Below are 21,338 nucleotides of genomic sequence, written 5' to 3' on the forward strand. Positions count from 1 at the left end.
GTAGGAAGCAGAGGAAGAGGGATAACTAAGAGAAATATTTGTGGCATCTGGGCAATATGACCAATAATGATCAATTTGAAAAAGTTATGTGCCATCTACATATCCATTAATACCTTTAAATAGCTGAAGGTTCTTCATTGATTTAATGTCCTTTGCAGGAACATTGGTACAGTTTTACTCCATTGTTGATGTTTACATCATTAAATTGGGTGCAGTTAACCTCTGTACATAACCAGAGACACAATTACTCAATAGCCCCGCATATATAATCATAATTACAAAGTCATTAATCGGTAGATTAAACAACTGTAAGCAAAAAAATAATAAACTAAATTAAACACTGATGTGACTCACAGCGTTGTTCATACATCTTAATTTGAGTAAGTATTCGGATTTGTTTTATATTAGCATTTTAATGGTTCTCATTGACTGGACCCATGCGATAAGCCCCCTTCTCTTCTTTCTTACTCTCTCTATCATTCTATCATTCTCTCATCCTCTATTCTTACTCTCTCCATCACTCTCTCACCTTCTTTGTCCTTCATCCAGGGATTCCAGGGCATTGCCGGAGAGCCAGGTCCAGATGGCCGTTCAGGCCCCCTGGTGAGTCTAGCATGAGTAGACAGCACTATTGCAACCAATACTGATTTAGTGTTGGGGACTTAGGCCATCCTCACACAGAGTGCAGTGTGACTGACTACTGTCCCACGACAGGGCCCACCTGGACGGACAGGACCAACAGGTATCCCTGGGCCACTGGGAGAGAGGGTAAGTGACACATTTAACATGGATGTGATTGATGTGATTCTCAAATAGGACAGGATTGAACCGTGTGTGTGTGTTGCTGTCTCTCTGCCTCAGGGCTTCACTGGGAAGGAAGGTGTGGAGGGACCCCAGGGGCCAGTAGGCATGTATGTAAGTGATGCTTCTGTAGGGCCTACAGGGCAAGGGGTTTGACCGACACACTGACAATGTCTCTGTTTGGTATTTTTGACTGATGAAACTGCCATGTCATCCTGTGTGTGCAACTTAGCTTATTTATATTACCAGTCCTGTGTTTCTCGTCCCCCAGGGTTTCCCGGGTAGCATGGGAATGCGTGGCACAAATGGTCACACCGGACATAGGGTAAGGACACAGCATTTGAGTCATGTAATCAGTGGACATTATTCCAAATGGCCATCCCAGGCCTGTGGGCCTCAATTTATACCAACAGCATCACATTGTGTATTTCCTTTCAAATGTGTAATGGTTGGTGTGGTGGACTGTGTGTTGGTGTCCCAGGGGGAGACTGGTGTAAGAGGCCTGCCTGGTCTTACTGGGAAGCCTGGACCTCCAGTAAGTAACTGTGCTGTCATTAACAAGTCCACATACAGTATGTGACAAGTCCTTGTAGACAACTTTATTGAGTCTAGCGTTAGTTTAAATGATGGGTGTATTGAGCCTGTTCAAACGGGGCTGTATTTTATAGGGTGTATCAGGACCTCCTGGGGATAGAGGCCCTCTAGGACCTCAGGTGAGCTCAACAGGAATCACATACCAGAACTACATTTCCTAAATATCTTGAAAAATCAATCTGCATTGTAGTCCATGCCTTTGCCTATCAATGGTGTCTCTGGGTTTTCTCCTCAGGGTCGGCTAGGGGATCTGGGACCCACAGGGCTAGAGGGCCCACAGGTAAATTACAGCAGAACAGGCCTTTTCACTACTCCCTCAGCAGTTCTTATAGATCCATGCTCTATACACTGCCAATATATAGTTAGTCTTGCTTGGCTAAACCAATGGTGTAGACACAATACACAATGGGAACAAGACTAATAGATGAAGCTACTCACCTGTCTGTGTGTTCCAGGGCCCCTCGGGTCTGCTGGGCTCAAATGGAGCCACAGGGAAGCCGGGACCAAGGGGAAGCAGGGGGCCTCCGGGGCCACAAGGCTCTAACGGACCAGCAGGAATCCTAGTGGGTACTACTTTGCAGACACTGCTCTCTTCTCCTCTAAACAACCTCTGGGGACTGTAACCTCTGTACACACTAAAAAGTGTGTAATGGTTTTATATAGTGCCAAATAAGGGTTCTTTGGCTTGTCACCATAGCGGGTCCCTTTTTGAAGGCTCTATGAAAAAAGATGCTCATAAAGTTGTGAATGGAAACCTTCATGGCGCTATAAAGAACCATTTTCTAAGGTTCTACAAATAACCATGAAGAAAAGGTTATTTAAAGCACCAGAAAAGGGTTGTAACCAGCTCAATGGTTGTACAAATAACTTTTTGAACATCCATACAGGGTTTTGTATTCTGGTTAGCCATATTATATTGTTCAAATTCCATAGGTGTCTGGAATGGCTGGGGGTCCCTGAGGAGAGAATTGAGAACCACTGATTTAGTCAACAGTTCTCAATTGACACAAGGCCTTACGTTAGTCTTTCACAAGACACTGTTACTGACCATGTTCATATTTAACATGTAATGACATAACACAACAGATAAGATCAACTGGAATGACACTCTCACTCACAGTTGCACAAAAAGAGCTGTGAGCAAATCGTGCCCCAAAATATTCGAATGAGCTGCCACGCCTACGTTTTAAATATCACTAAAAGATGCAAGAACACTTTTCTGAATGGCAAATAACCATTGAACGGCTCAAAGTATTCTTTGAGTCATTATGGTTCCACATAAAACCATCTCCCTTACCAAAGAACCCTTGAAGAACCCTCTTTTCTAAGTGTGTAGAACCTCTATAGAACCTCCTAAACTCCTAGACTATTGGACATTACGTCTCTGATGCCTGTTGGATGCATTTTATGTCAGGGTTCAGTGGGTGAATTCAATCAATTTATTTGTAATTTATTACATGGCTTATGAATCGTAGCCCTTTGGATGCGTATTTGGCATGGCTTGGGATGCCAAGCACAGCCCTTTAGCTTGGACATTTATATTCATCATTGTCACAGTTGTAAACATGTATACCGTACCAGTTAAAAGTTTGGACACACCTACTCATTCCAGGGTTTTTCTTTATTTGTACTATTTTCTACATTGTAGAATAATAGTGAAGACATCAAAACCACTAAATAATACATATGGAATCATGTAATAACCAAAATATATATTTTATATTTGAGTGCAACTACATCTGCGACCCTGTGCATGTGGCTAAATAAAAATGTAATCTGTGTTCCATTGTGATGCTTTGTTGTCCTCCTTTTTAAAAATTATGTGGTCCATCCCCAGGGAATGACAGGTGCTGGTGGACTAATTGGACCAGCGGGGGAAAGAGGAGAAATGGTAAGTACAGCAATTGTAATAGTAATAACTTTCCCAAAATGTTCCGGGTTTTCAAGAAATCCTGGTTAATCCTGGTTCCTGCTTATTCCCTACTGATTTGGGAATGTTACCACAATTTTGCACCCCTAAATACAGTTGAAGTCGGAAGTTTACATACACCTTAGCCAAATTTAATCCTAGTAAAAAGTCCCTGTCTTAGGTCAGTTAGGATCACCACTTTATTTTAAGAATGTGAAATGTCAGAATAATAGTGGAGAGAATGATTTATTTCAACTTTAATTTATTTCATCACATTCCCAATGGGTCAGAAGTTTACATACACTCAATTAGTATTTGGTAGCATTGCCTTTAAATTGTTTAACTTGGGTCAAAAGTTTTGGGTAGCCTTCTACAAGCTTCATCCATAAGTTGGGTGAATTTTGGCCCATTCCTCCTGACAGAGCTGGTGAAACTGAGTCAGGTTTGTAGGCCTCCTTGCTTGAACACGCTTTTTCAGTTCTGCCCACAAATTTTCTATAGGATCGAGGTCAGGGCTTTGTGATGGCCACTGCAGTACCTTGACTTTGTTGTCCTTAAGCCATTTTGCCACAACTTTGGAAGTATGCTTGGGGTCATTGTTCATTTAGAAGACCCATTTGCGACCAAGCTTTAACTTCCTGACTGATGTCTTGAGATGTTGCTTCAATATATCCACATAATTTCCCCACCTCATGATGCCATTTATTTTGTAAAGTGTACCAGTCCCTCCTGCAGCAAAGCACCCCCACAACATGATGCTGGCACCCTCGTGCTTCACAGTTGGGATGGTGTTCTTCGGCTTGAAAGCCTCCCTGTCACGCCCTGACCATAGAGAGCCTTTTTATTCTCTATTTTGGTTAGGTCGGGGTGTGACTAGGGTGGGTGATCTAGTGCATTTATTTTTATGTTGGCCTGGTAAGGTTCCCAATCAGAGGCAGCTGTTTATCGTTGTCTCTAATTTGGGATCATATTTAGGCAGCCATTTCCCCACTGGTTTTTGTGGGATCTTGTTTCTGTGTAGTTGCCTGTGAGCACTGCTTAGCTTCACGTATTGTTTTTTTCTTCTTTGTTGTTTTTGTGAGTTTCATTTGATTAAACATGTGGAACTCTACGTACGCTGCGCCTTGGTCCGTTCATTCATTAGACGAGTGTGACACTCCCCCCTTTTCCTCCAAGCATAACGATGGTCATTATGGCCAAACAGTTCTATTTTTGTTTCATCAGACCAGAGGACATTTCTCCAAAAAGTACGATCTTTGTCCCCATGTGCAGTTGCAAACCGTAGTCTGGCTTTTTTATGGCGGTTTTGGAGCACTGGCTTCTTCCTTGCTGAGCTGCCTTTCAGGTTATGTCGATATAGGACTCATTTTACTGTGGATATAGATACTTTTGTACCTGTTTCCTCCAGCATCTTCATAAGGTCCTTTGCTGTTGTTCTGGGATTGATTTGCACTTTTCGCACCAAAGTACGTTAATTTCTAGGAGACAGAACGCGTCTCCTTCATGAGCGGTATGACAGCTGCGTGGTCCCATGGTGTTTATACTTGCGTACTATTGTTTGTACAGATGAACGTGGTACCTTCAGGCATTAAGAAATTGCTCCCAAGGATGAACCAGACTTGTGGAGGTCTACAGTTTTCTTTCTGAGGTCTTGGCTGATTTCTTTTGATTTTCCCATGATGTCAAGTAAAGAGGCACTGAGTTTGAAGGTAGGCCTTGAAATACATCCACAGGTACACCTCCAATTGACTCAAATTTTGTCAATTAGCCTATCAGAAGCTTCTAAAGCCATGACATCATTTTCTGGAATTTTCCAAGCTGTTTAAAGGCACAGTCGACTTAGTGTATGTAAACTTCTGACCCACTGGAGTTGTGATACAGTGAAATAATCTGTCTGTAAACAATTGTTGGAAAAATGACCGACTTGCCAAAACTATAGTTTGTTAACAAGAAACTTGTGGAGTGGTTGAAAAACTAGTTTTAATGACTCCAACCTAAGTGTATGTAAACTTCCTACTTCAACTGTATGTGTAATCTAGCAATTTGTGATGTGTGTTAAACCACACTTTTTTGGAAACTCACAGGGTATGCTGGGACCTTCTGGTGATCTAGGTCCTCCTGGACTGGATGGCGAACAGGTTTGTAGGACACACTCCGAACAGGAACTCTGTGGTCTCAGCCAGGTGAGTTTTCTGACAGTTCTCTTCCATTTCCTGTTTCCAGGGCACTCCTGGCCAATCGGGGTTGGAGGGGCAAACGGGAACGAATGGGGAAAAGGTTGGTGATAGTGACACTATGATGCCTAAACAAACACCTAGAGATATATTTCACCATCTTTCACTTCTCACTACTTCTTCTTCTTCATGTGTATTCCAGGGAGACCTAGGGCCTTGTGGGAAACTTGGTCCTCCAGGGCAGCCTGGAGCTCGAGGTCTACAAGGGCTCAAAGGGTTACAAGGCTCTCCTGGACCAATGGGAAAAGAGGTGAGCACCGTCACCTGCCTATGGCATTGGACATCTACTGTACATACCTGAACCATCTCCTGTAGATTCTCACATGTGTACCTAGTACACATCTATTTACGCAGGCATCATACAACCAGACCATACACATACAGTATACTCAGCAGTGTACAGTAATTCAAGAGATGTCTCCTTTGGTTCTCAGGGTGATGTTGGACCTCTTGGCGATGCTGGTGGTCCAGGTTCCAAAGGGGAGAAGGTTAACAAACACTGACTTTTCAGCACCCAGTGATTTACATATTTAAGCCATCAATATAAATGTGCTGTGTGTACAGTATATTGCATATCTATTCATTGATTAACATTTGTGCGTTTGACACAAATTATTGACAGGGCCATATAAGTGGTGGTTGTGGTTACAAACAAGTTGAAATCTGGTTGAAATAAAGTAATTACAAACAGGTTAAAATCTTGTTGAAATAATGACAAATAGGTTGAATTGTGGTTGAAATAACCTCATTACAAACAGTTTAAAATTTGGTTGAAATTACTTCATGGTGATGTCTGACTGACATTGCTGTTATTTGCAGGGTGATGTGGGGTCTCTGGGGCCCACAGGGTGGGAGGGTCCATGGGGGACCTTGGGGGAAAATGGGGAGAAGGGACCAAAAGGAGAGAAGGGCCACATCGGACTTATGGTGAGTGCCCAGATGCCAATACATAATGAGCTGCACATTCTAGTTTGTTTTGAAACCATGAAACGGAATCAACTGAAGTGATTTTCAATATGATTTTTGAGACGTGGCTTTGGGTGATCAATTTGATGACTGGTACATCACCTCTGTTCTTTATCCACCAGAGTCAGTCAGGATTCATGGGAGAAATAGGACCTGCAGGCTTGTCAGGGATACAGGTGAGTCAGGAAGTGACGTGTTTTTTTGACCAGCATCCGATACTAAATATGTCACTCAAAGTGTAAAAAAATTGTTGACATTAACGGGCATTGATTAATGTCCACTTTTGCACATATTTTTTCCCAATAGGTTAGACTTCTCTGCTCTGTTAGGCCCTTTCTCGATTAATTTTTCCCTGAATCCTCACACCCACTTTTCTTGCTTCTTTCTCAAAACCCATTGGAGAAGAAGGCCTGAAGTGAGGGACCTTGAATCTTCTCCTCCAGAATGGTTGAGAAGGAAGCAAGGAGATAGGATGCAAGAAATCGGGGAAAGCAGGTTTGAGATGAGTGTTGTCAGGATGTACAGTGATCCGTTGGTCTCTTCTATTTCTTCCCAGGGTATTATGGGCCCTAGGGGGCCTCCAGGGCCAGATGGACCTCAAGGAGAGAAGGTAGTATCTTGATTCCCTGGCCTGCACAACAAATGGAGGAGCAATTCAGGATAGGGAAATTATAAATGCTTCCATCTATAATTCCAATTTGTTTTCTCTGTCTCTTTCTCCCCAGGGGGAGTCTGGGCCTAGCAGAGCCATCGGACCTCAAGGCAAAACAGGACCTCCGGTAGGAGTCGCTTCATTACCTAATTACTATAGTACTGATACTGTGTCCATGGTGAATGGCATTATCCATTTGTCCTTTTGGTCTGATTTCATGTTGTCTTGTTGTTGTATTCTAAGGGGGTGGCTGGAGTTCAAGGAGTCAGAGGTGAGACAGGGAAGCCAGGACCACAGGTCAGTGTCTCACTGTCTCTTAGACCACGGTCTAGTCAAGTCAGCCATGTTCCCAGTGATTCTCCTACGAATAACATCGTCCATGTGCTGGTGTGGTATCTATTGCAGGGTCCAGTAGGGAAGGTTGGGCCTGAGGGAGACTTGGGCCATAAAGGTAAGCCAGGACTAGATGGAGAGAAAGGGGAGCCAGGGGGACCAGGCGAGCCAGGAGAACAGGTGAGCCCATTCAGTGTTGCAGTCAGTTTGGCCCCTAAAGCAAGTCCAATGTTCAGGGGAAATAGACAGTACCCCATTTCACCCCAATTTAATGTTTGGTTTTATTATGAATATCATTTTCAAAATATACTGTACCAAATTAAAAATAGTCTACAATGTATGTTTTGATTTTGTAATTGTCTCTCTAGGGGGTTGACGGTCTGCCAGGCATCAGAGGGCCCCCAGCGCTTCTTGGTTTGGAGGTAAAGAACAGCAACATCTTAGCTTGGTCCCAGATCTGCTTGTGTACTTGCCAACTCCATTGCTCATTATCAAGTCAAACATGTCCGGCACTCAGGCTAGCAAAATATTTCCTCATACACATATCTACCATTAACTCCGTATTATATTTTACTCTTTGCTTCTGCTTCATTCTTCCTTGTTTGTTGTTGTCTCCTCTCCCACCACAGGGGCCACAGGGTGAGGTGGGAGCCCAGGGGCCAGAAGGTCCCCTAGGGGCATTGGTGAGTTCACAAACACAGGGGTGGGGCAAAGGGATGACACAGATTATGTAAGTAGTTCATTATGCTCTTATAGCAACGGGTTTCCGTCTAAGTTTATTATTTAGCCGATATTGATGACCTCAAGCAGTGTCAAATGGGAATATCGTGATGTTGAAAAACTAGCAGCACTACCAGAAGGTCACTGATATTTTCTACCCTATTATCTTTCTCTGACATCTGGAAGTTTCTTTAAGTCATTCTACTGAGTTGAATGTTTCAGGGTGTCAGGGGAAGCCCAGGACCTGAGGGAAAACAGGGACTGAAAGGAGAGAAGGTGAGATCAGGATTCTCTATTGTTCTCTTCTCTTCTTTGTGCTGTGAAACTCAGTCTCAGGTCCTATATTCTCCTCGCCTCTCTGGGGACACTCATGCATACAGAGAGGCTAGATTAGGTCCCCCTGTTTGTTGATGCTGTGTTTTCTCTACAGGGAGATGACGGCAGAGATGGATCACCTGGAAAGACAGGTTACATCGGAAGGAGTGTAAGAGCTCCCTCCTTCAATCAATTCAATGTAACAGTGTAAATAAAAGGGGTTTATTCTAGAAAAAGAACAAATATTATTCAGGTTCATGAATGGAAGATGAGGGATGCATCCCAAATGGCACCCTGTTCCATATGTACATGACACCCTGTTCCCTTTATAGTGCATTACTTTTGAGTGCACTATAAAGGGAATAGGGTGTAATTTAGGACATGACTGAGATGTGTCAGTGTGTTTTACCCTGTGTGTATTGCCTCTGCCTCTCATTAACAGGGGAAAAGAGGCAAGGCTGGAATCAGGGGTACAAGAGGAGAGAGAGGACCAAAGGTCAGAGGTTGGGTGATGTGAAGGGTCACACACATACACAACAATCTCTTAACCATGCTATATACTGGACTATTTCATGGCGTGCACCAACGTTCCTGTCATTCCTACAGGGAGAGAGGGGAAATGCGGGATTGATTGGTGTTCCAGGATGGGTGGGGTCTATAGTAAGTCCAACAGATTTATACTCTCATCAATTAGGACTGTCGTCATCTATTTCACCATTTCATAATTCAATCCCAGGCAGGATAGTCTCTTACGTACTTCTCCTTTGTCAGAAGTATTATTTGATTAGAGAAAAGGATGTTGGAAGCAATGCATTGCTACATGATAATGCTTTAGATCAGCTGATGATTGATACACAACTGATGGATGTCTATTCTCTCTCAGGGAATCCCAGGCTTGCGAGGAGACAGGGGGGATCAGGGTGAAAAGGGGAGTGAGGTATGAATAGATCAGGCTGAATTATTGATACTAGTGAATTTAGAGAGAAATGCACTGTGAAGACTTCCCCCTCTGTGTTTCTCTCCCCACAGGGAGAAAAGGGGAACATAGGGCCGCTCGGTCCGCCAGGGCGTGATGGCCTCAAGGTACTTCTGGTTCTGACTTCTGTGTGAAAAACTTCTGCCGTTCATAAAACGTCTCTAGATCAGCACTCTTACTCTGAGACGCTACAAACGAGCCCTGGTGTCAGTTTTAACACCATAGAAAAACGACATACTGACAGGTTTAGCAACATTCTAGAAATATGACGTTGCCTAAAATACTCTGCTGTAAATAGTAGATGGGCTGTGACAGACGTATGTTTTACAAGGTAATCGGGGTTCTTTTGGGGTGCCAGGACAAACAGACTAACTTTATGTTTTACAGGGTAGTCTGGGTCCTGTTGGGGTGCCAGGACAAACAGACTAACTTTATGTTTTACAGGGTAGTCTGGGTCCTGTTGGGGTGCCAGGACAAACAGACTAACTTTATGTTTTACAGGGTAGTCTGGGTCCTGTTGGGGTGCCAGGACAAACAGACTAACTTTATGTTTTACAGGGTAGTCTGGGTCCTGTTGGGGTGCCAGGACAAACAGACTAACTTTATGTTTTACAGGATAGTCTGGGTCCTGTTGGGGTGCCAGGACAAACAGACTAACTTTATGTTTTACAGGATAGTCTGGGTCCTGTTGGGGTGCCAGGACAGGCGGGCCCAAAGGGAGATCAGGTAAAACAACACTATCTGAATACACTGTTCCTCTCAAAACATCTATAGCAAGAACTCTCTATGATAACAGCATATCCAATTGTAACAATTGCCAAAAGCCATGGTGAGGCTCATTCAATCTAAAGTGATCTATCAGAGTTTTGGTTCCTTTTACTTTATGAAAAGATTGATTGATAACTTTTCATTGACGTTTCATTATCTATTATTTCCCACCAGGGGAATATTGGACCGTCTGGGCCAAGAGGAACACCTGGGATGCCAGGACTTCCTGTAAGTCCCCTTTCTGGATCATCTCAGAAATATTTTCTCAAGCCCTTTTAAATCTTCCCACATTTAACATTTCAGTCATTTAGCAGACACACTTATCCAGAGTGACTTACAGGAGCAAATAGGGTTAAGTGCCTTGCTCAAGGGCACATCAACAGATTTTTCACCTAGTTGGCTCGGGGATTCGAACCGGTGACATTTCGATTACTAGCACAACGCTCACTGCCGCCCAAATGGCCCTCTATTCCTTATGTAATGCAGTATGGAATAGGCTGCCATTTGGGGCACAGACAACGGGAAATCGTAGTTCTTGAGAGGAAAACGAGCACTAGACCACTAAGTCCATCTTTCAGCCACGTAGCTTAACAACCCCCCTGTCTTTTAACCATCAAGACGAAGACTATGAATGCTTCATCGAGGCGTTATTATGATGATTAGGATAATGTCTCGAATTCCTTTTTAATTGCAGACTGTCTTAAGCAAGACTCAAGTCCATTTCCTTATTATCACCAGACTGCCATTCTCTCCGGGTTTAGCTGTAGATTATTACTCTCTTCAACTCGTGGCCATTGAAGATGCCATTGCCTCTAAAAGCAGTGAAGCTGTAGCTAATGTGATCGTAATGCAGTGAATAAGAGAGCATTGAAAGATTGAAACAGCTGTTAGTGCAGAGCAGTGCGCTTCAGAACTGATATTCAAACTCATCTCCTTTTATTCTCTCTTCATTTGTAGGGTTTGTTTGGAGAGAAGGTATGATATAACTTCTTATTTTCTCGTCTTTTCAAATCATACACACATTATCTTCTTTCAAAACCAAACCCCATGTAGAGCTTTGTCTCAGTGTCTAGATTAAAAGCAAACATTCACAACCACATCATGTCATCACACTGGAATATACAAAGGAAAGTAATAGGATAGTGCTTCAGTGTGCATTTCTTTATCAAATTACATTTGAATATGCCATTGCAAGTATGGAATCGTATAAATCCACTCATTGCACTATGGCCTGTATTTCCATAGGGTTTGAAAGGCTTTGAGGGATTTCCTGGGCAACCTGGGACAAGGGGCCTGCCGGTAAGTGACACTGATTTCATACGCATCGGTCCATTGACCACAGAGACTCAATACCATTTCATCCATTACACAGCATTTAAGGTTGCAAAATTCCAGATACTTTCCCAAAATTGCCAGGTTTTCCAGAAGTCCTGCTTGGAAGATTCCCCGATTTCCTGCATATTACCACCTGATTGTTGCATTATTCCAACCAGGATATCTGGAAAACCTGGGAATTTTGGGAAAGTTACTGGAATCTTCCAACCCTAGTCCCACTCTTTTGTTGCGTTTGTTTCAGGGGGCACCTGGACTCCCAGGACCTCCAGGTCCCTCAGTAAACATGACCCTTACTCAACTCAAGGCAAGTCATTTATGATCAGCAAGTAGGTCTGTGTCCCAAATTGTATTCCCTACCTAGTGCAATACTTTTGGGATGCAGATGTAATAGGCCATTAGATGAACTGATGGAAGGAATAACTCCATAATGATCATATCATTCTCATCACCATTGTAGGACATTCAGTACCTGTCAGATAAGCCCAACTACCCCCTGATCCAGACCCTGCTGGACTCTCTGCACCAGGACCTGAGGCTGCTGGTAGACCCTCCTGATGGCAGCAAGGAGCACCCTGCCACCACCTGCATGGAGCTGTGGCTCTGCCACCCCTACTACGCCAGCGGTCAGAAACCCTTTGTCTATACCTGTACTGTATATCTATAACCCAAAGCCGTTTGTGCTAATTTAAAGGCACATAAGAATGGCCACAGCATCCTAATCTCAGGACTCTCACGTTTTCAATGCAAATTAGAAGCTCCGTTCTCAAATAGCCCATATTGTGAAGTAGATAAAGACAATGTTATGGCTAGTTCTCAGTGAAAGATCTCGTAGCTCTTAACACTAGATATATATGATGGCGCAGAAGGGAATGGCTGCCGTTTTACGGACTCCTAACCAATTGTGCTATTTTGTGTGTTTTTTTGCATTGTTTGTTACTTGTTCTGTACATAATGTTGCTGCTACGGTCTCTTATGACTGAAAACAGCTTCTGGATATCAGAACAGCAATTACTCACCTTGAACTGGACAAATATATTTTCTTTAATGAGTCTGATGCAAAGAATAAACTGTTTCTCCCAGACCAGGCCCAAATTCTCGTCATTCGCATGAAGAAAAGACGGAGATACAGGGGGCGCAGATCCGGGTGACTTGTGAAACTTCGTCGGCGAGTGTGTAACCTGTCTCTACTATCCGTTCTATTGGCCAACGTGCAATCACTAGAGAATAAACTGGATGAGCTCCCTTGGAGACTAACCTACCAACGGAACATTAAAAACTGTAATATATTGTGTTGAGTCGTGGCTGAACAACAACACAGATAATATACAGTTGGCTGGGTTTTCCGTGCATCGGCAGGACAGAACTGCTACATCCGGTAAGACGAGGGGTGGTGGTGTGTGTCTATTTGTCAATAACAGCTGGTGTGCGATGTCTAATATTAAGGAAGTCTCGAGGTATTGCTCGCCGACGTATTGCTCGCCTCATGATAAGCTGTAGATCACACTATCTACCACAAGATTTTTCGGTCTATTTACCACCACAAACCAGTGCTGGCACTAAGACCGCACTCAACGAGCTGTTTAAGGCCATAAGCAAACAAGAAAATGTTCATCCAGAAGCGACGCTCCTAGTGGCCGCGGACTTTAATGCATACAACTTAAATCCATTTCACCTCATTTCTACCAGCATGTCACATGTGCAACCAGAGGAAAAAACACTCTAGACTGCCTTTACTCCACACACAGAGATGCATAGAAAGCTCTCCCTTGCCCTCCATTTGGCAAATTTGACCATAATTCTATCCTGCTGATTCCTGCTAAAACGAAAGCAGAATGTACCGGTGACTCGCTCAATACGGAAGTGGTCAGTTGACGCGGATGCTACGCTACAGGACTGTTTTGCTAGCACAGACTGGAATATGTTTCCGGGATTCATCCAATGGCATTGAGGTGTATACCACCTCAGTCACCGGCTTCATCAATAAGTGCATCGAAGACGTCGTCCCCACAGTGACCAAACGTACATATCCCAACCAGAAGCCATGGATTACAGGCAACGTCCGCACCGAGCTAAAGGCTAGAACTGCCGCTTTCAAGGAGCACGACACTAATCCGGACGCTGATAAGAAATCCCGTTATACCCTCAGACGAACCATCAAACAGGCAAAGCGTCAATACAGGACTAAGATTGAATCATACTACACTGGCTCTGACGCTCGTCGGATGTGGCAGGGCTTGCAAACTATTATGGACTACAAAGAGAAACCTAGCCGTGAGCTAACCAGTAATGCAAGCCTACCAGACTGGCTAAATTAATTTTATGCTCGCTTCGAGGCAAGCAACACTGAAGCATGCATGAGTGCACCAGCTGTTAGTGTCGCTAGCGTCCCACCTCGCCGACAGCCAGTGAAATTGCAGGGCGCCAAATTCAAAACAGAAATCTCATAATTAAAATTCCTCAAACATACAAGTATTATACACCATTTTAAAGATAAATGTCTTGTTAATCCAGCCACAGTGTCTGATTTCAAAAAGGCTTTACGGCGAAAGCACACCTTGCGATTATGTTAGGTCAGCGCCTAGCCATAGAAAACCATACAGCCATTTTCCAAAGAAGGAGAGGTGTCAAAAAATACAGAAATAGCGTTAAAATTAATCACTTACCTTTGATCTTCCTCTGATGGCACTCCCAGGTCTCCATGTTAGACAATAAATGTTTGTTTTGTTCGATAAAGTTCATATTTATGTCCAAATACCTCCTTTTTGTTTGCATTTAGTCCAGTAATCCAAAATACACAAGGCGCGGGCACTAAGTCCAGACAAAGTCAAAAAACTTTCCATTACAGTTCGTAGTAACATGTCAAACGATGTATATAATCAATCTTTAGGATGTTTTTATCATAAATCTTCAATAATATTTCAACCGGACATGTCCTTTGTCTTTAGAAATGAAAAGGAACGGAGCTCGCGTGACTAAACTAAAGGCTTTCAGCCAGACCCCTGATTCAAACAGCTCTTATTCTCTTCCCCTTCACAGTAGAAGCCTGAAATAACGTTCCAAAGACTGTTGACATCTAGTGGAAGCCTTAGGAAGTGCATTCTGACCCCATAGACACAGTATATTGGATAGGCAATCACTTGAAAAACTACAAACCTCAGATTTCCCACTTCCTGGTTGGATGTTTCTCAGGTTTTTGCCTGCCATATGAGTTGTTATACTCACAGACATCATTCACACAGTTAGAAACTTCAGAGTGTTTTCTATCCAAATCTACTAATACTATGCATATCCTAGCCTCTGGGCCTGAGTAGCAGGCAGTTTAGTCAGGGCACGCTTTTCATCCAGATGTGAAAATACTGCCCCCTACACCAGTGAGGTGTCAACATTCACAAGACCGCAAGGCCAGACGGATTACCAGGACGTGTATTCAGAGCATGCGCGGACCAACTGGCAAGTGTCTTCACTGACATTTTCAACCTCTCCCTGACCGAGTCATATTTCAAGCAGACCGCCATAGTCTCTGTGCCCAAGAAAGTGAAGTTAACCTGCCTAAATGACTCACGTCGGTAGCCATGAAGTGCTTTGAAAGGCTGGTCATGGCTCACATCAACACCAATCATCCCGGAAACGCTAGACCCACTCCAATTGCTTACCGCCCCAACAGATCCACAGATGACACAATCTCAATCGCACTCCACACTTCCCTTTCCCACCTGGACAAAAAGGAACACCTATGAGAATGCTGTTCAATGACTACAGCTCGTCATTCAACACCATAGTGCCCACAAAGCTCATCACTAAGCTAAGGACCCTGGGACTAAACACCTCCCTCTGCAACTGGAGTCTACAGGGAGGAGGTCAGAGACCTGGCAGTGTGGTGCCAGTACAACAACCTCTCCCTCAATGTGAGAAAAACAAAGGAGCTGGTGGACTACAGGAAAACGAGGGTCGAACGTGCCCCCATTCACATCGACGGGTTTGTAGTGGAGCAGATCGAGAGTTTCAATTTCCTTGGTGTCCACATTCCCAACAAACTATCATGGTCCAAACACACCAAGACAGTCTTGAAGAGGGTACGACAACGCCTTTTTCCCCCTCAGGAGACTGAAAAGATTTGGCATGGGTCCCCACTTCCTCCAAGTTCTACAGCTGCACCGTCGAGAGCATCCTGGCGGGTTGCATCACCTGGTAAGGCAACTGCTCGGCATCCGACCATAAGGTGCTACAGAGGGTAGTGCGTACGGCCCATGTACATCGCTGGGGCCAAGCTTCCTGCCATCCAGGATCTATATAATAGGCGGTGTCAGAGAAAGGCCCAAAAAATTGTCAAAGACTCCAGTCACCCAAGTCATAGACTGTTCTCTCTGCTACCGCACAGCAAGCTGTACCGGAGTGCCAAGTCTAGGTCCAAAAGGCTCCTTACCCGCATCTACCCCCAAGCCATAAGAACGCTGAACAATTAATTAAATGGCCACCCGGGCCATTTTTTGCATTGACCCCCCCCCCCTTTGTTTTTTACACTGCTGCTACTCAGTAACTTTACCCCTGCTTACATGTGCAAATTACATTGACTAACCTGTACCCACTGTATATAGCCTCGTTATTGTTATTGTGTTGTGTTACTTTTTTATTACATTTTTTATTTCGTTTATTTAATAAAATGTTTCTTAACTATATTTTCTTAACTGCATTGTTGGTTAAGGGCTTGTAAGTAAGCATTTCACAGTACGTTCTATCTATACCTGTTGTATTCGGTGCATATGACAAATACAATTTGATTTGATTTAGAACCGCTGGGCCTTTCAACCTATAAGTAATCACTAGAGAATGTGTCCCTAAAGAATGTGTCCCTAGAGAAGTACCTGCTAGAGAATGTGTCCCTAGGGAAGTACCTGCTAGAGAATGTGTCCCTAGAGAATGTGTCCACAGAAAAGTACCCGCAAGAGAATGTGTCCCTTGAGAATATGTCCCTAGAGAAGTACCCACTAGAGAATGTATCCCTATTCACACATTTTCATATGAAAACTAGCGAATATACAGGAGTGTTTCAGGTCAGGATGAGGGTACACTAACTCTGAGGTTATGGTTGTGGTCTGTCTGTACAGGGATGTATTACATTGACCCCAACCAGGGCAGCCCCAACGATGCTCTCCTAGTCTACTGCAACTTCTCTGGCACAGCCGCACAGACCTGCCTTCACCCCCGAGATGCCCAGGTAGACAACAACATCATCAGTACCCCACACACCTCACCTCTCACCCTCACACCTCTCTATTTATCCCTCAGTGGGGATGCTCCTACAATACCAAATGCAGCAGGTGGCTACAGAATATTGAGATACTGTCTAGACTAGCGGAGAACAAATCCATTTATGACAGGAATCCAATAGATTTTTTTGCCTTTGAGCTAAATGCTAATATCAAGGACTGTGAACAGACACATTTTTAAGTGATTTGCCTCCAGATATCAGTGTCAACTTTTTAGAATTCAAGACATCAAGCATTGTGTGTCTGACAATTGAAACCTAATGTCCACATTCATATTCATACTTAATACCCATACTCATACATAATCATAATTGTTTATACCTGTAGATGACCATGAAGGCCTGGCTAAAGGATTCCGAGACAAACAGCTCGTTCCAATGGCTCAGCAAGCAGGAACAAGGATTTCAGGTTTACTGTTTTCTCTTTCAGGATATCATTCTCAATCACTCTCTCATTCTCCTTTTTGATGCGCGCTCTTCCTTAGCCTGTCATGCTCTCTGTCCTCTGTCAACTATTCTCTGAACATCCCAATTCATAGTTCCTTCAATTCAATAAAAAATGCATCAATTGGTTGTTTTCAATTTGTACTGGTGTCTCTCAGACTGTCATAGCAGAGGTATAAAGCATAATTGTTCACAAACAACCCCTCCGTCTCCCCTGGCCACTGGCAGTTCTATTACCCAGGGGCCAATGTGGTTCAGATGCGTTTCCTGAGGTTGCAGAGTTGGAAAGCCGTGCAAAGGATCATCTACTCATGCCACCCGGGACACAGGCTGGGCCACACAGACAGAGAGGTCAAGTTCCTGGCAGACACAAGGAGGCAGAGTTTCTTGGGAGCACTTAAAGACTGCATGGTACATTGATTTTGATGCAATAGACAAACATTTATTTAAATATTTAACCCATTGTTAAAAGTAACTGTATCATCAAAGAGATACAATATCTGCATATCAAGCATGAAAGACACCTGTTTGCAGGATTGCTCATGCTTATCCCAGGCCAACTGTGTTACTGATTCAACTGTGTTACTGATTCAACTGTGTTACTGATTCAACTGTGTTACTGATTCAACTGTGTTACTGATTCAACTGTGTTACTGATTCAACTGTGTTTCTGTGTTTATGCTGGGACAGCCTGGAGAAGAGGTGGCTTCGCTGGAGCCACGGGAGTCTGTGTTTGAGTTTGAGGATATCAACCTGCTTCCTGTGAGAGATGTGGCTGTCTTCGGGGGTGGAAACGTCACACATGAATTTGGCTTCACCATCGGGCCCATCTGTTTCAGCTAGAGAGGGAGAGAGGGGGCCCTTATGCCCCTTTTCCACTTGCTTGGACTCACAGAGCCAGGATAAGAGCCTGTGTTCAGGACCCCAATACAACTAGAGAACAAGAGGACAAAGGGAATCGCTCCACCATTTTGCGAGGGCATCACTCCTCTTTCCATGTGATATTTTTGTTGGAGAACATCGATCAATTCTCTTGTCGACTGGCTCCACATAAATTACTCTTTGAGAGGGCATCAACTTCCACAGGCTCAAATTCTTTCGGACAATTGTATTTTTGTTTACAGAGACATTTGTTGTGTAATGAATAATTTATATAATGTTGTTTTGACTTCTATATGTAATGGTTATTTAGAATATTTTTAAAAACATTTTAGAACAGCAGTTTATGATACTGTAAACTGCCTTCCATTATAGCCAACAACTTATTTTGTATACAGATATTTGATCACTCTTTTGTTACTGATCATTTTCCTGCACTGCCGGACATGCAAACTTGTAGTGTATTCAATGTTAAAGGCTTCTAAAGTTTATAATTTCCATTTGAAAATGTCAGACTTTATTTGCTGTAACAAAAAAAAATTATTCACATTTCCTGTTGATGCAGGATTATTTTCCTGCTCTAGCAAACTGGCTCAAATTAGATCCAACATCTGTAATGTTGTCTTATGGGTCATCACTGACCCTTCAAAAGGTGCTTACTGAGAAACCACTGCTTGTACTTGAGGAGGCCAAAAAACTTTCTGTTGATCTTGTTTCTTTAGATGAGATAAGAACCAATAGGTTCTAAAACCCTGATCTCTTGTAATTAACCTATTCCCTCCCTTTTGGCAGTGATCGGGGAAAGAAACCTTATTTCATTCATGCTTGACATTTGTTCTGTTACTGGCCTATTATTTGTAAAGAATTATGTACCGCATACTGTCAGTGCTTGTTTCAGCTCATTCTTATGGTACAGTCTCAGGTACAGTCTTGATATTCAACACAGACACTGATGTGCACACTACGTGATGTGTCTTATTAAAAACATAACTCATTTGATGTGTTTTAAATGTGTTTCAGGTGTTCTAATAAAGGGGCATTATGTTGGGCTGCTGGCTCTCCTGCTTTAGCACTGACCAATCGCTTTCCAACTCCTCTCTTTGTTCAATAAATTAAGTGCTGAGGCTCAAAGAAAAGCAGCATACACTGTAGCTGCTCAGCAAAGCTAGGATTGCTGAAGAGGTGGTTTCATTGGCCTGTGTTCACAAAACATTTCAGAGTAGGAGTGCTGATCAAGGATCAGTTTTGCCTATTCGATCATAATTACGTATATGGATTTGGGGACCTGATCCTCAATCATCCCTCCTACTCTGAGACTGTGAATATGGGCCATTGAGAGCAGTGCATTTATTTTTTTCAGTCACAACAATTCAGTACTGTAGTGGTCTGTCTCTATGCGTAACGGCCAACCAACGAACAGGGAATTCAGGAAGGTCTCAGGGAGACCGTCTTAGCATGCAGTAGCTTGCATAAAGGAATATGTATTATGTTAAGTCTTATAAGTACTCAACCCCCAATCAGAAGCCACCCCCCATTTCCAGCTCCAGAAAGAACTTTCCAAGCATTGCTGATATAAATGTTTGGTAAACGGGTAGACAGTGTCCTTTGTAGTAGAAGGCTTATTCTCTAAATGTTGTCACCGAACACACTTGGATCACTGATAGGTAGGGGGGATAGGTAGGTGTAAATATTTCACCGTAAGGTTTTATTCGATGCATGTGACATAACATTTGATTTGATTTCTCAGGAACAATGTTCAGTTTTTTTTTAGAAAGTCAATGTATTATTCATTTATCCTATTTTTTTGGTATCCTAAACACATGCAATTAGTAGCCTAACATCAACATGATTGCCTTAGCTGGTTGAGACTGATCATTGGTGCTTTTTTAGTTCTTTTTCTTTACAGATTCTCATTATTTGATATTCTGTTATTATTGTCAGGAAATTATATACTGGACATGTTTATACCTGTGTATAATTCAGCATCTCATTCAGAGAAATGTATTAGCTAAATAAAAAAATCACAACAGTATTCTGTACTTTCATATTGTATCAACTATAGCCCAACAGACCATGGGTTTATTTAAAAGCAACGGTTTCTTGATGTAAAAAGGTTAATGATGCTTAATCTCCATAGGTAGACCGGTTGCCTCCCACAATGTAAACAATGTTTCAGTTGCTCTAGGTCTAGGATTTCCAAGACTAGCTTGTCCTTTGTTCAATCTCAGAATGTATGGGCATATGTTAGTATGGGTTAACGAATGCGTAACCAATGATGACGCGGCCTATAGTCATGTGACCCGCACTGAACTGTCACTGGTGAGTTGTGTTTATGAGGATGCAACTGCTGCTAAACTACCATTTTCAACCGTTGAGGTTTGTAAAAATCTATTACACTGGGCACCCGAATGTAGCTAAACGTTGGTCTTCGCAAAACCGTCCACTGTTTGGAAGCAAATGAAAAGGAAAAAAGAGAACGTTAGCTAACAAGCTAGCTTGCCATGTTACTTGGGAAAATGAAAGGTATTCTCTCTTCACTTGCGAGAAATGTGGATAAATTCTCAACAGTAACGTAACAAGTCAACAATTGGATAGTGTGGTGGAAAATTGTCTTACAAATATAACACTTACAAGAACTTGTGAATTCAATAAAGACTTTTAATACAAGATATCTGTCACGTCCTGACCATAGTTCTTATGTGTTTTGCTTGTTTAGTGTTGGTCAGGACGTGAGCTGGGTGGGAATTCTATGTTGTGTGTCTAGTTTGTCTGTTTCTGTGTCCAGCCTAATATGGTTCTCAATCAGAGGCAGCTGTCAATCGTTGTCCCTGATTGAGAATCATATATAGGAGGCTTGTTTTGTGTTGGGATTTTGTGGGTGATTGTTTCCTGTCTCTGTGTTTGTGTTCTGCACCAGATAGGTCTGTCTCGGTTTTCACATTTATTGTTTTGTTGTTTGTAGTGTTCACATATTCTTTATTAAATTATGTTGAACACTAGCCGCGCTGCATTTTGGTCCTCTCCTTCATCCCAGGAAGAAAACCGTTACAATATCAGAAGCCGTGCTTGTCCGCGGAACAACCCACTTCCCTAAGCACTGGCTCTGTTCTTATACACATACAGCATATGAGTCCACCCTATATGCA

General features: G+C 42.9%; 3 protein-coding genes across 3 annotated transcripts in view; all 3 read left to right on the forward strand.

Moving 5' to 3' along the window:
- Nucleotides 1-749, forward strand: part of LOC129818348 (collagen alpha-1(XI) chain-like) — a 114,627-nt gene extending 113,878 nt beyond the window's left edge. Inside the window, exons 32-33 of the mRNA XM_055874155.1 lie at nucleotides 550-603; nucleotides 715-749. The gene's annotated coding sequence lies outside the window, so the exon portion shown is untranslated. The remainder of the gene's footprint in view (nucleotides 1-549; nucleotides 604-714) is intronic.
- Nucleotides 146-11,915, forward strand: LOC129819180 (collagen alpha-1(I) chain-like). The gene is made up of 27 exons (XM_055875734.1): nucleotides 146-166; nucleotides 550-603; nucleotides 862-915; nucleotides 1,073-1,126; nucleotides 1,283-1,336; nucleotides 1,631-1,675; nucleotides 1,851-1,958; nucleotides 5,528-5,581; nucleotides 5,681-5,788; nucleotides 6,358-6,465; nucleotides 6,627-6,680; nucleotides 7,061-7,114; nucleotides 7,230-7,283; nucleotides 7,400-7,453; nucleotides 7,562-7,669; nucleotides 7,858-7,911; nucleotides 8,119-8,172; nucleotides 8,432-8,485; nucleotides 8,640-8,693; nucleotides 8,967-9,020; nucleotides 9,131-9,184; nucleotides 9,408-9,607; nucleotides 10,173-10,226; nucleotides 10,443-10,496; nucleotides 11,226-11,243; nucleotides 11,514-11,567; nucleotides 11,845-11,915. Exons 1-22 carry the CDS (start codon nucleotides 146-148, stop codon nucleotides 9,465-9,467), a joined length of 1,368 nt encoding a protein of 455 aa, XP_055731709.1. The 3' UTR covers nucleotides 9,468-9,607; nucleotides 10,173-10,226; nucleotides 10,443-10,496; nucleotides 11,226-11,243; nucleotides 11,514-11,567; nucleotides 11,845-11,915.
- On the forward strand, nucleotides 9,597-20,859 carry LOC129819181 (collagen alpha-2(V) chain-like). The gene is made up of 8 exons (XM_055875735.1): nucleotides 9,597-9,607; nucleotides 10,443-10,496; nucleotides 11,845-11,872; nucleotides 12,061-12,226; nucleotides 16,709-16,818; nucleotides 17,198-17,278; nucleotides 17,542-17,724; nucleotides 18,004-20,859. Exons 1-8 carry the CDS (start codon nucleotides 9,597-9,599, stop codon nucleotides 18,154-18,156), a joined length of 786 nt encoding a protein of 261 aa, XP_055731710.1. The 3' UTR covers nucleotides 18,157-20,859.
- Nucleotides 20,860-21,338: the final 479 nt, after the last annotated feature.

Source organism: Salvelinus fontinalis, chromosome 21 (genome assembly GCF_029448725.1).
Source record: "Salvelinus fontinalis isolate EN_2023a chromosome 21, ASM2944872v1, whole genome shotgun sequence".
Taxonomy (NCBI): Eukaryota; Metazoa; Chordata; class Actinopteri; order Salmoniformes; family Salmonidae; genus Salvelinus; species Salvelinus fontinalis.